The following is a 17617-nucleotide window of genomic DNA, read 5'->3' as shown; positions in this document are numbered from 1 at the left end:
AGGTCTAGGTGAGAGTATATGCCATAGGCTCCGTGCGCTGCTGGGAAAAATGCACCACTGCGCTGCGAGTGGCGAACATTGTAAGTTAATGCGATCACCGTGCACATATCTCTGTTGTTTCACAGCATGTTGCCATGGCCGACTAAATAATAACAGTGGGATTTCAGAGTGTTTTATGCAACAACAATCGGCCAAATTATTCCAAACTTCCAGAAAGGGGTCATGTATTAAATTTACAAGAAAAACTGTTCGCAGGAAATACCAACAAAGCGAATAACTGCAAATATTATAAGAGAAAAACGTTGGTTCATTAGAGACACTACCAATTCACGAGAGGCAACATAGTAATTTATGTATTATTTGTGGTGATAACGATATTAATTTTCATGTACACATTCAACAATGCTGTCTTCAGAGAAAATATATTTGGCCAATCTCTAATACTGTATCATGTTAGCGTAGTTTAATGTTGCGAGGGAAGCCTTAGTAAAAGAATAAAAATATTTCCACGAAATGTAATCATATTTCTGCTGTTATTTATACAGTTTACTCAGAACATGTCACCTCGCGTACTGATCAACTCTGTGAATGGTCCGGACGTCGCATCTCAAAAGCGGTGAAAGAGAAATACAACAAGGAGAAGAGCTTAGAGGAACTTTTTCCGATAAAAAGGCACAGGTTTGATGTTGGACCAATTGAAAATATCAGAATAACTTAACGTTTCCAATAAATTATTGTCTCTGTATTTATAATATGATCGCGGACACCTCTGTAATATAACGGTTAGTGCTACTAGTTTCCTTCGTCGGGGGCCCAGGCTTGATTCCCGATACAGACAGATTTAAGATTGACATGAGGGTACATGCAGCTCATATTCACGATGTCGTGAATAAAACAGAGATTTCTCGTGGGCCGTCACCCATGTGTTAAGAGGCTGGCCTGGTGGAAAGCAAACATTACATACTGTTTCTAGGACAGACAGGGGTATCCACATCGCAACTGCTTCCAACAGGGTTCTTAGAGGAACATCTACACTACAGGTATCAGAGCGAACAAAAATACCAATGTCACCGGACGCCCGGTTAGCATAATGTCGTCCTGTGGAGTAGAGTCTAAAATTTCTCAAGACTGTACGATGACCTGGTCTGAGATCTTTTCCTGAATACAGACTATACCCGCTGCAAACTCACTAATTAGCTGGCAGGGTTAGCAAGATGCCTATCATAACCGTTACAATTCCACTGCAGCAGTGCCATAGTGTGGACTAAAAGAGTGTTAGGTTGCAGTATGTAATATATTTTTTGCTATTTGCTTTACGTCGCACCGACACAGATATGTCTTACGGCGACGATGGGATAGGAAAGGCCTAGGAATTGGAAGGAAGCGGCCGTGGCCTTAATTAAGGTACAACCCCAGCATTTGCCTGGTATGAAAATGGGAAACCACAGAAAACCATCTTCAGAGCTGCCGACAGTGGGGCTCGAACCCACTATCTCCCGATTACTGAATACTGGCCGCACTTAAACAACTGCAGCTATCGAGCTCGGTTGCAGTATAAGCGACAAGATGTTCTTAAACCTAAGCACCATTAACACCTACATTCGTAGATGTAGATGACAACTCGACATCCACCTCGTCATCAAAAGACAAGGGGATTGACGTCCAGAACTCCGAAGTTCCTTGGGGGCGGGATTTCTTCCTAGTAGGGGAGCACTAAGGTGTAGGAGCAGGCGCATCTGCTGGCGCTGCTTCATACCCTCCAGACGGAGGGCATGATTTAAGTTTTGCAGGAGAAGTGCGGGAGTGCCCGGTAAGGGCATTCCACTTCTCAGGCCCCCCACCCCCACCTTTTTTACACGGGCTGGGAGATTAATCTCCCAGCCCTGGTCGAAGATGCCGCCTCAGCCGGCTTGGGCAAGGCTTTCGCCAACCTCTCGGTGGGAGGAGACTTGGCCTTCCTTCCCGACTGCCGCGCTGGCTTATAACTCCCAGCCGGCATAGACTTCTTAGTGGTCGAAGATTGGGTGGTCACAACAACACCCCCCCCGAGCGTTTACTCTTTGCGACTTTGCTCTCAGGAGCAACAGCGATCTTCACAGGTATAGATGTCATGAATGACAAACCTGGGAGACTCTGACCTATTCTGCTGTAGTCTAGTGTATTTGCAGGTACATTCGTGGAATTAAACTTACGGCGCACTTCCTGATAGGAAAGACCCTCCAGGGTCTTGATCTCCTGGACCTTCTTCTTACTCAGATATGTCGGACAGTTCAGATCTTTAGGAGAATGAAGACCAGAGCAGTTAGTGCACCTGTATGGAACAGTGCACTCTTCCGTGCCGTGAGCTTCTCTTCCACATATATCACATACAGACTGATTCGAATGACATACCATATGTCAAATCTCTGGTACTGATGGCATCGCATAGGAGGCAGGATGTACGGCCTCACATCACAACGATAAATTATTACCTTGATTTTTTCTGTAACACTGACAACCTGAAAAAGACAACAAAGCCACCAGAAGCAACATCTTCACCGTTGACATTGTGAGTAAGGCACCGGACGTGTGTCAGGCCATGGTTCTTCATGTCTTCTATCAGCTCATCATCAGTGTTCAAAATAAGGTTGCGGTGGAAGATGACTCCGTGAACCAGATTCAAGGATTTGTGCTCCTCCACTTTGACGGGGATTTCACCAAAGTGGTCGCACTGAAGCACCTGATCGGTGTGGACTGATGTGCGAGTCTTCAAAAGCAAACTAACCTTGCGCATTTTCTTCAGATCCTCAAGTTCACCGTAGACCTCTTCAATGTGCCTACTAAAAAGGATTGATTTAACCAGCTTGGGATTGCCTCAGTTTAGGTCCTAACATAAGACTGGGAATTTTAAGTTTTTTATTTGCACATGTGGCATTTAAAATTTTGTATCATCCTCCACTCGTACTGACTTGTGCAGCCAGTGCTCTTTCCAACTGATCTCAAGGCCATGAATAACCGTACTTTCTGAAGTTTTGATGATATATTTTCTCTTTCCATTTTGATTGTGATTAGTGACTGGCAGAATTGAATATAATGCATTCGAGAACTTTTGAGAATCGATACTTCCATTCAAAACCATATTCTGGAGTTCAACAAAACCTTTAAAAGTCGATGTAGGCCTAATTACGTGGTACAAGATTTTCAGTAATTAACTACGAACAGTATACCGGTGACCAAATTAACATGGAAGATTAAGAAAAAAAGGGATTTTGCCATTTTGTATCTAATGTGTTTTATTTTATTCGATTAGAGAATTAAAAACTACTTGTGGTCGATTACACTAGCCTGCAAAAAACAACTTTTTTTGTGCGGTAAAAAGGAAAATAGGTGGGTTTTATGAATTTCTTAATGCAGAATTCGGGGAAAAAATTAGTTTTGGCGTATCATGTCTGGTTTAATGCCAATTTTACAGAATGTTATTCTGTTCTTACGTAAAATTGTTGATACTTAGTATTGATTAAATTTGATATATTAATGTAAATTTCAAATTGGAAAACGTAATCATATTTAACATGCATTAAATACACATAAATTCTGCCTTGTAAGCAAGTAGATGGTTTGTATTATATTTTTAATGTATACTGAAATTCGTGAAACTAAAGCATAAAACGCCTATTTAGTTTTGGCTGTACAGTTCCTTTTAAATTAATATAACCGTACCTTGAATAAAAATGACATAGTTAAACATAGATAGTTTTGTTACTTACATTATGTGCAGGTTAGATTCACACCTACGTCTTTTTCCGTTTTCCGTGGAATTTCCGGGTTTTTTAAGTTCTTGAATGATCTCTAGAGAGGTCGTCGCATGCAATCGACCAACAGTAATCGGCCATCATATTCACAAACCAATGTCCCTGACAGCGTCATTCTGCATCTTAGAGATCCTGGTGAAACCTTTCACCTCGTTCTTCACTGACAGCTCCTAAATTTGGAGGGAAATAATCCAGATGCGAAGCTAAGAAATGAAGTTTAAGGCTCATATTACAACCGAGTTCCTTAAATTTTACCAACATTTTTCTTACAATTTCTTTGTATTGAGGGTCCTTAATGTTGCCAAGGAATTTAGCCACTACATCCTTGAATGCATTCCATGCCTCTTTCTCAATTTTGGTCATCGTGTCTGTGAAATTTTTATCCTTCATCGGTTTACGAATGTGTGGTCCATCAAATACGCCTTCTTTGATTTTTGCATCTGATAATGAGGGAAATTTAGTGGATAAATATTGGAAGCATAGGCTACTTTTATCTAATACCTTGACATACTGTTTCATCAATCCTAATTTGATGTGCAAGGGTGGAAGTAGAATTTTTTCACGGTCAATAAGACCTACTTTCAAAACATGTTTGGATCCTGGTTGTAGTAGTTTCCTTTCTGGCCAATTCACTGTATTTCAATGTTTATCCCATGCCCCGCTATCCCATTCGCATAGGAAACAGGGAAATTTTGTATAGTCTTTTACGAAGTTGATTAATTATTAATTATCCAGCCTGTATCCGCAGATTGGGATAACTATGACAACGCAGAATACTTCATAGTTACAGCTTTCAACGGTCAAATGTCAGACTTCAACTCTTGTGGGCCCAACCCTAGACCAGGTCATACTACTACTTCTTCTACTACTACTACTACTACTACTACTACTACTACTGCTACTACTACTACTACTACTACTGCTACTACTACTACTACCACCAACTGAGCTTCTGTCGTAAGTGTGCACACTGCTCATTCAAAACAGCACTTCAGGATATAAGGGATCGAATAGCTGAAATACTATGATGAACCCGTGTGTTACATACCAGCAGTATCAGAAAATGTATGAACCAGAAGAATGAAATGCAAAAAAAGATAGTTTTCTAACTTCCTAGCCATTTCCTGCCAATATTTGGTTAGGTTATTATACTCGGTACGGAGCAGCAATCCCATCTATCGGAGTTGAGTGGCAACGTAAGAGACAAAGAGCATCACAACAAACAATGGTCAGTGTAGTGTTATTGTTGCTCAATGTTATGCTCTTTCGATATTGTAGGCCTTCACATTTAGTTTTCTTCCGACTATGAAATACCACTCTTATTGTAGCCAGTACGGTAAAACTGAATAAAACATAAATGATCGGAAATTGTATTCTCTATAACTTTTATTATGTAGTACTTTTCGATAGGACTAATAACATAGGCATCATTTAGTTCAATTTTCCGGGTTGAACCATCTAGTTTTCTGTACATTACATACAGTGCGCCGATACACACCATGGAAGCTTCACCTCTGTGACATAGGTATTTAAAAATTAAATTTTAGGCACCTTCCCCTAAACTACAATTTCATCTAGGGTGAATAAAATTGTTTATATCTTAGACTGTAGTTTCTTATTCCCCGACTCTACATACCGATTTTCATTAAATTCTGTCAGCCCATTTTCCCGTGGCTCGGCATTGATATGGACTTAGCAACAAAAATATAAATTCATGAATATCTGTGTTATCATTGCCAGTACGGTAAAAATGTATAAGACATAAATGATCGGAAATTAAATTCTGTATACCTATAGTTATGTAGTATTTATCGATAGGACCACTAATAATATAAATATTTGATAATTAAATTTTAGGCCTTTCCCTAAACTCCATTTCACTCAGCGTGAATAAAATGATTTATATCCTAGATTGTAGAGGCTCATCCCCTGACTTTACGTACAGATTTTCATTAAATTCTGTCAACCCATTTTCTCGTGGCTCGGCATTGATATGGACTTAGCAACAAAAATATAAATTCATGAATATCTGTGTTATCATTGCCATCATCATCATCATTTCCCTTTATCCAGCTGTAGCCGGGTAGGGGCAAATATGGTTCCTCTCCACTTTCTTCGGTCTTTCCACCACTCCTCCTCCAATACTGTGTCCCAGTCCAGGTTTCTTTCTATAATGCTGTGTTGGATGGTATCCTTCCATCTCAATCGTGGTCGTCCACGGCCTCTCCTTCCTTGGATTTGCATTTCCATCACCTTTTTTGGCATTCTTTCGTCGCTCATTCGCTTTATGTGCCCATACCATCTTAGTCGGCTCTTCTCTATTCTATCATTCATTTTTTCCACTCCAATTTCTTCCCGGATTTTCTCATTCCTTATTTTGTCTCTTCTACTCTTCTGTATCATACTCCCCAAGAATTTCATTTCGGCTGCCTGTATTCGACTCTCATCCTTCTTTGTCATTGTCAAAGTTTCTGCTCCGTAAGTTGTTATGGGTACGTAATACATCTTGTACATAGTATCCTTTGCTTCCATTGGCACATCTTTGTCCCATAACATATTTCTTACACTATGATAGAAACAACTTCCAGCTTGAATCCTTTTACTAATCTCAGCATCCAGTCGAGCATTCTCCATTAATTCACTCCCCAGGTATTTAAACGTTTCCACTACTTCCAGAGGCTTGTCTGCAAGTCTAATCTGACCTTTCCCTTCTTTCTCCCCTCTAGTCATAACAAGAGTTTTACTCTTTTCTACACTTATTTTCAATCCACATTCTTCAATCTTCCCATTCACCACATTTAACTGTTCTTGAACCTTCCTGTCGTCTTCTCCCCAAATCACAATATCATCTGCAAATAACATCATGTTCATTTCTCTTCCTCCATATGCTGCTTTTGCTGTTCTCATGATGTCATCCATTACTATTGTAAACAAGATTGGTGATAGAACACTTCCCTGTCTCAGCCCACTAGTTATTTTGAACCAACTTGTCCTGCCAACTTGTGTTTACACGCAACTACAACATTCCTTATACAATGCCATGATCGTTTTTATTAATCCCTGTCCAATCCTTTTTTGCACCAGACTGTCCCGGTACGGTAAAAATGTATAAGACATAAATGATCGGAAATTTAATTCTGTATAACTATAGTTATGTATTATTTATCGATAGGACCACTAATAATATAAATATTTGATAATTAAATTTTAGGCCTTTCCCTAAACTACCATTTCACTCAGCGTGAATAAAATGATTTATAGCCTAGATTGTAGAGGCTCATCCCCTGACTTTACGTACCGATTTTCATTAAATTCTTTTCAGTCGTTTTCTCATGATGCGTGTACATACATACAGACAGACAGACAGACATTACGGAAAAGTAAAAAGTGCATTTCTTTGTTACTGTGGACATGACCGATACAGAAATACCATTCTTTTCAAATTCTGAGCAATGTACACACAAAACTCTGTTTTTTATAGATACAGTGAAACCTAGGAATGCGAGTTACTTAGTCTACGAGTTTTTTGCAAGATGAGCAAACATTTTAAATAAATCATAACTTGATAAGCGAGTGAGGTTCCTCAATACGAGCCTCACGTGTGCTTACGTTTTCGCCTCCCCTGTTCGTTTGTTGAATGGATGAACGAGGTCTTTCAGAACATAATCTCCGCTCAAATTCTTGCTGGTTATGGACAATGCTTCTGCTCATCCTCCAGGCCTTGAGGACGACTTACTGGAAGAATTCAAGTTCGTTAAGGTTAAGTTCCTTCCTCCTAACACTACTCCACTACTCCAGCCTATGGATCAGCAAATCATTTCGAACTTCAAGAAGCTATACACCAAAGCACTATTTCAGGTATGCTTCGAAGTGACCGAATGAACAAACCATACCCTGCGAGAGTTTGGTAGTAATCATTTCCCCATCGTGAACTGCCTGAAGATCATCGATAAAGACTGGGATGGAGTCACCAAGAGAACTCTAACTTCCGCTTGGGGAAAGCTGTGGCCTGATTGTGTTCTTGGACATGAATTTGAGGGGATTTTTGGTGGCAATGAGCCGCCGATTGTCGATGAAATTGTGTCCTTAGGGAAGACTGTGGGTTGGAGGTGAATGCCGTGGACATTCAAGAGCTGGTGGAAGAACATAGCCAGGAACTGACCACCAACGAACTGATGGAACTGCATCGCGAACATCAGGAGGAGGTTATGGAGATCTTGTCCAGGGCAGAGGAGATTCGGGAGAAGTGCAAAATGTGGGAAACGATGCAAAATTTTGTGGGAAAACGCCACCCAAATAAGGCTGTAGCAATGTAAACGATGAATCAGTTCAATGACAATGCAATGTCACATTTTCGTGAAATCCTCAAAAAGAGGCAAAAGCAACAGTCATTGGACAGGTTCCTCATTAAAGTTGCACGAAAAGAAAACAATTCCAGTGATCCAACAAATAGCAGTGATTCCGTTAGTGAAATTCGTGCTACACAGTAACTCTTCTCATGTCATCTCTCATCTCCCTCACACCAACAATAATTCTATTGTAAGGAAAAGTGCACTTTAATTTGTTTTACGTTATATTTTGTTTTAGAAATGGCATGCGAATAAATATTTTTGTGTTGTGGACGAATCATCTGCGTTTCAATTGTTTCTTATGGGAAAACTTGCTTTGATATACAAGCGCTTTGGATTACAAGCATGCTGCCGGAACGAATTATGCTCCTAATCCAAGGTTCCACTGTATATATATATATTATGTCTATGGTTTCTGTTATAGGGATACTTGGTTACATGTTTTTAATATCGAAAGAGTTGATTATATGGTTAGGTTGGACTTAAAAATTTTTAAGATTGTCAACTTATTCTAATGTGTTTTTAATGGACTTGTTGGCTAGAAACAATTTTACTTTAAAAACTGTTGTATGTACTGTGGGGTTTTATATAAAGGGCTCGGTCTATAATATTGATAGGTCTCGTGGGGACGTCAGCCTTATGGATCTTAGGCTGTGCTCTAGCTTTAATTTTAATTGCTGAGCTTTGCTTTCTTTCTTCATTATATTCTCCAAATTTGTTATTTAGTTTAGTTATCCTTCATTTTATATTAGAACTAGCTGTATTACCCGTTGCTGCCCGGGTATTCTATTGATTGTTTAGTTTTAGGTATTTTATTACTTGTTAATTTTTTGTGAGGCGAATTTTCATAGATTTTGTTAATTCAGAACTGTTGTGTAGTTCAAGAGTTATTGTTATACGTTTAATCTCAAGTCTTATAGATTATTCTGTGTCTCGTTAATGAAACTAATCTTAGTGAATTTGGAAATGTTCTTCATCACTACTTTTTACCATGCCTACGCAGCTGAACTGGTACTTACACAGCATCCTGAGTACCACAATATATCTCAGTGACCACGGAAACTACTGATGCGGCACTAATATCGGCTGTTGTTATTGTACGTGTCACCCCCTCCCCCAGGGGTGTTTTACCCCTACAGTATCTTTTCGAGATAATAACTCATATCTGTACCAAATTTGTTTGAGAGGAATTGTGGAACATACGTACATACATACATATATAATCTGAGACATTTTGGACATTTTCTTTATCGCCCCCTTGCCGTTGGGGTATGACCTTCAATTTAGAGGCATCTGGAGCGTCACTATTCGTCTAAGTGATCCCAAAAACTATGAATTCGACAGTAATATCGTTTTCAATTATTTTTCATATTACACCCTCCGCTAGGGGTCTTTCCCCATGTATTTTTTTTTTTTTCAGTTAGTATAGTTAGGCCAGGTAGTATAGTGAGTCATGTGTGCACCAATTTTAGTTGACAGCTGTGCTGGAATGTAACACATACATCCATAATCTCGGCCATTTTGGACCTTCTTTTTCACCCCTTATCAACCTCCATTCTGATGGGGCCTGAACTATGACTTACACAGCATCCAAAGTGTCACGGTGTTAGGGGAGTCCTTTCCCTACAGAAGTTTTTCCATATAGTAAGCCATGTGTTTGCAATGATTGTTTGAAAGCTATGTTTGACCATACATTTATCCATAATCTCGGTTGTTTTGGATATATTCTTTTTCACCCCTTCTCACCCCCGTGCCGATGTGGGTGAACTTGGACTTGAATGACATCTGGATTGTCAATATTCATCTCAGCGTCCCCTGAAACTATGGATTCTACTGTAATATTGGTAATTTTCTATTACTTTTATACTTCATCCCCTTTACACTCCTGCTTGCAGGGGTGCACACTCATAAATCCATAAACTGGGTCATTTTGGACTTTTTTCAACCCTTATCTCCACCATGCCGAGGGGGGCTGAACTTGGAATTAACCCATTAGTGCATAAAGTTAATTTTTTATGTTTTATTTCAATTTATCTACACATTGCCACTCTTAATAATTGCAGAAACATGTTCCAAGAAAGCTCATACAAGTGATAATTTTATTTACACAGGCTGTCCGATATATCGGACGCTATGCACTCAGGTCAGTACAAAACACACGTTACTCAGCATTATATGGTACAATAATGTTGCAAGCTAGGTAGTGTTAGAGTGTTGGATTATCTTATCCAATTTACACTGTAAAGTAGAGCTACAATTTCCATTAAAGACTTGTCACAATACTGTATATGCTATTTACGGTACTGATTATGATATCCACAAAAGCATTTCATGTGAAGTCCAAACTGGTCAAGCTGATCCACTCCTTGGCTGTCACTGTAGGACTTGGAACAGCTTTCATTGCAGTACAGATGTTATGCAATTTTTTATTTTATTTTTTTTAAACTTTTTTTTCACGCTAGTCCACCTTGATGCAATGCTGATCTCTGTCTGTCTGTCTGTCTGTCTGTCTGTCTGTCTGTCTGTCTGTCTGTCTGTCTGTCTGTCTGTCTGTCTGTCTGTCTGTCTGTCTGTCTGTCTGTCTGTCTGTCTGTCTGTCTGTCTGTAGTTTGTACCAGCAGTGACGACACTGTTGTCAATCCAATGCACCAGCAATGCACCACCAAAACTCGCAGTCGTATGATCCCCTTCTTTTCCCTGTCTGCCTTTCTTTGAAGGGGGCATTCCTCTGTCTGGTTTTCCTGAAATGTTCCTGTTGCACTTATTCCCCTTGAAGCCAAATATCTTACCAATTTCAGGAATGTAAAGTAATTGTCAAAGAATATTGTATGCCCCATGTTTGATTCAGTTACACATGCATCAATGAGAGGTAGGACTACACTTCCTCCAAGTCCAAATTATTTCAGCCTTTCATTTACATTGTTGTGTACACTTGGAAAGGTGGAAATGTATCCTATAGCCACTGGCAGAAAAAAGGAGTCTAGCGGAATTTCACAATTTTGCCCATCATCTGATAGGGGCGGGGGGACAGAAAAATGGTCACCAATTGAGATGTAGATTGTGATCTTGTCCACTTTGGAGTTGCTTTTTTTGTATTACAATTTGACCTATTAATGCTTTTGAATTTTCTATTAGGGATATCAGAAACAGTGGTACTGGCCCAATCTTATGTATCACTCTCTTTATTTCATTATGACAGCTTCCTTTTGTGTGGTTTTCTGGGTTTTTCATTTCCATCGGCAAACTTCAGTAATATTTTGACTACCACTGGACATAGCCTTCCGTTTTTCATATTTTGTTGAAGCAATTTGCCGTGCATATTTACTTATAAGTAGGTTTCTACCAACGTAATTTAGATTACCCTTCTACTCATCTGTCATCATCAACCGTTTCACATCCGCCATCAGGAGGTTTGATATGCTGCTCCTCTCGAAATGTCGGTTCTTCCTCCAGAACTTCCAATATTTCACTCACCATCAGACTAGTAAGGGAATACAAATGTCTGAGACAATAGCATACCGTCCGATTTTCAGGTCAGCTATATTTACAAGCCTCTGTCACGTCAATAATAAGACATAATTGACATATTTGTCTGTCAATAGATTCATAGGAGTGTCAAGAAGATGGTCCGTACCAAAGTTTACAATTATTGGAAATATTTATTAATTCATAAATAAAAATCTCGACAGTTGCACGAAACTCTGTACCATCTTGCTGCCATGCTCGCAATATGTGTGATTCAACAATGAATGGTAAGGATAAAGAATTATGTATTCTTGGTTCTTGTTAGCTACAGCCTTTCTGAAGCACAAGAAAGTATTGCGGGCTTAAAACCATGCATTAATATCACACAATTTTATTTTTTATGACGTCCGGTTTTTCAGACGCTATGCACTAATGTTTTAAATGACATGCTGAGTGTCACTGTTCATCTCAGCGACCCCGAAACCTATGGATTCGACACTATTATCGATTATTTTTTTTATGCCACCTCCTCCCGAACACAACCGCTTCTTTCAAGATAGTCGTTTGTAACAGAATCTCTCCTTGGCCTAACCTACACTTGGCCCATAGGGCCTTTCAGAGTTTTTTCTTCGCTTCGTGAGGCTTAAAATGAACATTGTCTCGTATTTGTACGACAAATCAGATATTTTGCCTATATTAACCTACCAAATAGTAATGTGCCCGAGGGCTTAAATTTAGCGAATGGAGAAGGATGTTAAAATTTCTTGCAGATGGGATTACCCGTAGGGTCCTAAAAGGTAAGTATAACAAAATTTTGTTCATATTGGTGGAACGGTGCAAATTTTTATAAGGAACAGGCGGACATACAGACACATAGACGTTCTGCTTTATATATATACACAGCTCATAAAAATTAGGGGAACATGTTTTTGAATGTATGCCATGCTCCACAAAACAACTAAACCTTTATTCCTTACCATTGAAGTATACAAAAGAACAACGATGGATTCATGTTCATTTTCAGAATACAAACAGAAATGTCCAAATAGAGGTGAAAACAAAGTGATAATGGCCCTCCAGGGTGGATTTTTATCACAGCTGGAGAGCTTCCGTATGGTGTATGTCCTGTACGAGCATTTATCACAGCTTGGCACCTACGTGGCATGTTCCATATAAGTCGACGGAGGTCATGTTGTGGTATCAGGTCCCATTCTTCGACGAGAACCTGTTCAAGGTCTTGGAGAGTCTATGGTGGAACAGGACGCCCACCAACACTTCTGTCAAGCCTATCCCACACATGCTCAATGGGATTAAGGTTGGGACTCACTGCTGGCCATTCCATCTCTTGAATGTCTAGTTCTCGCTAGACAGCTCTGGTGATGCACGCTACATGAGCCCTGGCATTGTCGTGCACGAGTACGAATTCAGGGCCAACACGGTATGCAGCAACCAACACATGCTGTAGCAGTATCTGCTCGATGTACCCCGCAGTGGTAAGATTACTACGGATTACGACAAGATCCGTACGGCCAACAATACTGATGCCACCCCACACTATCACAGAACCTTGTCTGAATCGGTCGCCTTCCGGGATAACATTTGGCATGTACTGCTCACCACGGCATCTCCATACACGTTGACATCCAACACGCTGTGTCAGGGGAAATCTGACTCGTCTGTGAACAACACAGGTCTCCATTGGCGAAGTTGCCAGTTGACGTGGGTATGGGCAAACAGAAGGCGAGCTGCGTGATCTTGCTGCGTTAAACAGGGCACTTGAACAGGATGTCTGGGTCGTAAGGACACTTCTCTTAACCTGTTCCTTACTGTCTGGTCAGACACCGTGACCCCAGTGACCCTCCTGAGGTCTTGTTCCAGTTCTCTGGCAGCTGCTGAATGACGCCACAATGCACAGATGGTCAGATATCAGTCATCCTGTGGGGTTGTCATGCGTCCACAACCTTGTCCAACCCTCCTTGTGAACTGGCCTGTCTCGTAGCGATTCCACAAGCGGTGAATAACTGACGGAGAGACATTGGGATCCACAGCAACACAACCAAACGTCCATCCTTCCTGGATCAAGGTGACAGCCCTTGCGACTTGAACCTCGTTAAGATGTTTCGTGGGATGTGCTGGTTGACGTACAACATGCTCAAATGACCGCAGTGGTCTGCACACCTCACTACGACACACGGACGCACCGCTGTTCAGTTTGTTTTGAGGGGTCACCTGACGGTTCAATGCATGGCTACACGTACAGATGGGCTATAACTTCGATTTGACATGCCCTTCGTAGCTAAGGTCTCAAGCTATGCTGTACAGCCATTAGAACCCCATCTACCAAATTAACGTTCACATACCAGACGTTACAAAACATGTTCCCCTAATTTTTATGAACTGTATACAGGTAGATAGATAGTACATTTCTTTTATATATGTATGATCTTCTAATTTACGTGATTAAGTGTAAGAGAGGACCATGAGCCCTAATTTTGTCACTGCTAAAGTCAAATGAGTAAATAAATCAATAAATAAAAAATACATAACTAACATTTGTGATCAAATTGAGACACACGATAATTGTAACAAAACCCATTACTTTTACTGCAAAGTTAGGCTGTTATCAAATAAATTTAAACCCAGAATGTGGTCAGTAGAAGATGCCAGTGGTAGTAAAATCCTTGACTTTGAGAAACAGTACAACAAAGCATTATCCTCGGCTACAAGTATGAGATAATACCAGACATCCTACTTCAAGAGACTAAACAGGTAATTCCATCATTAAAACTGCGTAAGGCTTTTGGCCCAGATGGTGTAACTGCTGAGCTCCCAAAAGAGATAGGCGACTTAAGTATGCAGGTTATCATAGATATTTGCAACAAGATTTGGAGGCATGGCATTTGGCCAGTTGACAGGGTTGTATCCAGTTTTGTCCATCTGCACAACAAGGGTTCCATAACCAAATGTGACAATTATAGAACCTTAGCCCTCCTTTCACATGCAAGTAAGATGCTGCTGTATATGCTTAAAGGGAGGCTTCAAGCTTTCCTTGGTTCAGAGATTCCCCATGAACAAGCTGAGATAAAGGCACAAGGGAATATAGTTGATTGAAGAAAAAGCAGAGAATTTCAACTTCCTCTCATCATCTGCTTTTTAGACTACTGGAAGGCTTTGGCTGTGTTCAGTGGAAGAAAATGTGGTAAATTTTGTTGGAAATGGGGCTTCCTGTGCATTTGGTTTGGGTGATAAGGAATTTGTATGAAGCCAACTCAGCTATGGTTAAAATAAATACCAAACTGTGCGGGAATTTCTAGATCAATAAAGATGTCCGTCAGGTCTGTATACTGTCACCCATGCTCTTCAATTACCTATAGTGAGTACATAATGAGAACTACGCTTGAGGAATGGGATGGCAGATTTCCTGTTGGTGGTAAGAAAATATTCTACCTACGTTATGCAGACAATACTGCACTCAATGCTACTGATGAGAAGAAAACGGCAGAGCTCATTTCTCATATCAAAAATATCAGTGCTCAAATGCGACTACAAATTACCATGAACAAGACCAAAATAATGATTGTTGATGGAGCCAAGAAATTAGCCAGCACAGACATCTTCAAGGAATTGGAGAACGTCTCAGAAGTGCTATACCTTGGTTTAGTCATTTCCAGATCAGGCAGCTGTGCTCCTGAGGTTAAGATAAAATCAGCTATGGCAAACAATGTAATGACAAATTTGTCCCATTTATGGAGGGATTGCTTTGTCTCATTACCACTGAAAATGAGAGTAGTATTCAGTCTGGTGTTATTCAGTTTTCCTCTGTGAAGCCAAGACGTGGACTCTTCATGCTAGAGAGCTGAGAAAAATTGGTTCTTTTGAAATGTGCAGGTGATACACATAACTTGGGCAGCATTTTTCACCAATGATTCCATTATAAACCAGCTCAACCCCAGAATCAGATTATCATCAGTATGTAAACGAGTTTTACAATTCTTTGGGCACACTATGTGATGTGGCAATGACAGCATAGAAAAACTTATCATTTTTGGAAGTGTTCCTTGCAAGACTGATAGTGGACGAATTTCCACTCGATTGTCAACTATGATCAAAAATATAGCTGGGTTCAACCTCTTTGGTCCAGCACGTCTGGTCGAGGACCGCTAGAGATGGAGACAACTGACCAATACCTTTGGAAATCATCATCCATTGAGAGGATGATGAGAGAGAGAGAGATTTCTTGCTACTGCAACTTTTAATTCCACATTTATATCACCAAAAGACAGTACATTATTATTACAATTAAATCAAATTCTGTGTTATTCTTTAAAACACTACAAAATGCTGAAATTTACCACGTGGAAGTCATCAGTGCTTCATTTTTACTGTTATTTTTAATAACTGTATTTCTTTATGGGTCACGGATTTGTTCTTTCTCGTGTATGTTTATTCCTTTCTCGTGTTCATCTCCCTGCTGTTGAGAAATCTTTCCCATTATATCATTTCCCAAGTATCCTGATTTACTCCCTTTTTTTTTTTTTTTTTAAATTTTTTAGCTCTCCTTACTGTTTAGAACTATGCCCGCTGCTTTTATTCTTTGTATATGATAATGAACTATTACAAAATGTCTGTTGCATTCAGATTTAGTATTTATTTTGGTAACCTAATCTCATGTGATGTAAATACTTAAGTATGTTTCTCATGGTAGCATCTTGTTGGTGGAGTGTTCTCCTGCGGTGTGTGGTGCTGGGGACAAATGCCGAAACCAGTGTTTTGAGAAGAGGCAGTATCCTCCACTGATGCCATATAAGACTGATGGCAGGGGATGGGGCCTCAAAACTCTGGCAGACATCAAGAAAGGTGAGTTAGTCTACATGATTTATTATCCAGCATCCTTATTTCTTTGTTCATTCATTCATTCATTCATTCATTCATTCATTCATATCCAGCGTCATTGCTTCCATTCAATCAATCAGCATATGAAGCCCCTTCACCAACTTTTATCCTGGTCAGCACTTTTGATGATTGTTCCAGACTCCACCTCTCATTGTTATGTTGCACCTTACCATATTTCTATACGTCAATATGGGACCTTCCTCTTTGTCTCTTGTCCTCATGTTGTAAATTAAATATTTTCCATGGTAATCTGTTTGCGTCCATGTTTTGCATGTGACTTTACCACCTGCGCCTAAACGACACCATGGTGTCCTGTAATTTACTTACTAGAACCATGTTTCTAATATCTCTATTCCTTTTTTTCTGTTGTCTGATTTTTACGATCATACTGTACTCCTAACAAATATCATCTCAACTTCTTGGATCCTCTGTCTTCATCTTCCAGTTTTACTCCCAAATATCTGAATCAATATGTTTAAAGTTTAGTAGATGCCTTTTTTGCACTTCAGTGGTATTTCTTGGTTACATATTGTGTCTCAAATCGCTTGATAGAAGTTTTCCTCCAGCTTGAATTTGATTGGTTACTCCTTCATTTGTTTGTTGAACCTGTATTTGATATGCTGCCAGAGTATCAGAATTCAGTTGTCATCTTCAGGTGTTTTCCTTCCAAAGTACCGGTAATGTATCCTGTCAGCTGGTCATATCTTTTCTTAACCATCACCTCGCTGTTTTCTTGGCTAAAAATGAGGCCATACTCCTTCATTACTGCTGTTCAGGCATTAACCTGTTCCTCATCTTGATGTTTTGAATTGCCTCATGTACATATATTCATTTGCAAACAGCATAACTCTCATTTTATGTGCACATCTGGTGACACCATCGCTTTGTTGGATCCCATTCATTACTGCGATCATAAGAAATGGTGACATGACTCCACCTTGTCTTAATCTTATTTCCTTGGGTTCTCAAGAAAATAGTTTATTTCGAGTTATGTTGTAATTATTATTAACAAATACATCCTGGTTGCAATGATAGTATGATAAAGTAAAGTCAAAACATAGTTACCCTACAACAACAGGAGTACAACAAGCAATTCCATGGAAAGAAAATATTACAAGA

The 17617-nt window shown here is 39.7% G+C and overlaps 1 protein-coding gene across 1 annotated transcript in view; it reads left to right on the top strand.

Moving 5' to 3' along the window:
- LOC136877753 (histone-lysine N-methyltransferase NSD2) overlaps positions 1–17617 on the top strand; it is a 386665-nt gene that overhangs the window by 299331 nt on the left and 69717 nt on the right. Inside the window, exon 21 of the mRNA XM_067151960.2 lies at positions 16311–16462. Coding sequence (XP_067008061.2) covers positions 16311–16462 — 152 coding nt within the window. The remainder of the gene's footprint in view (positions 1–16310; positions 16463–17617) is intronic.

This window comes from Anabrus simplex, chromosome 7 (genome assembly GCF_040414725.1).
Source record: "Anabrus simplex isolate iqAnaSimp1 chromosome 7, ASM4041472v1, whole genome shotgun sequence".
Taxonomy (NCBI): Eukaryota; Metazoa; Arthropoda; class Insecta; order Orthoptera; family Tettigoniidae; genus Anabrus; species Anabrus simplex.
The sequence above is the reverse complement of the archived record's forward strand: the minus strand, read 5'-3'. Positions and strand labels throughout refer to the sequence as shown.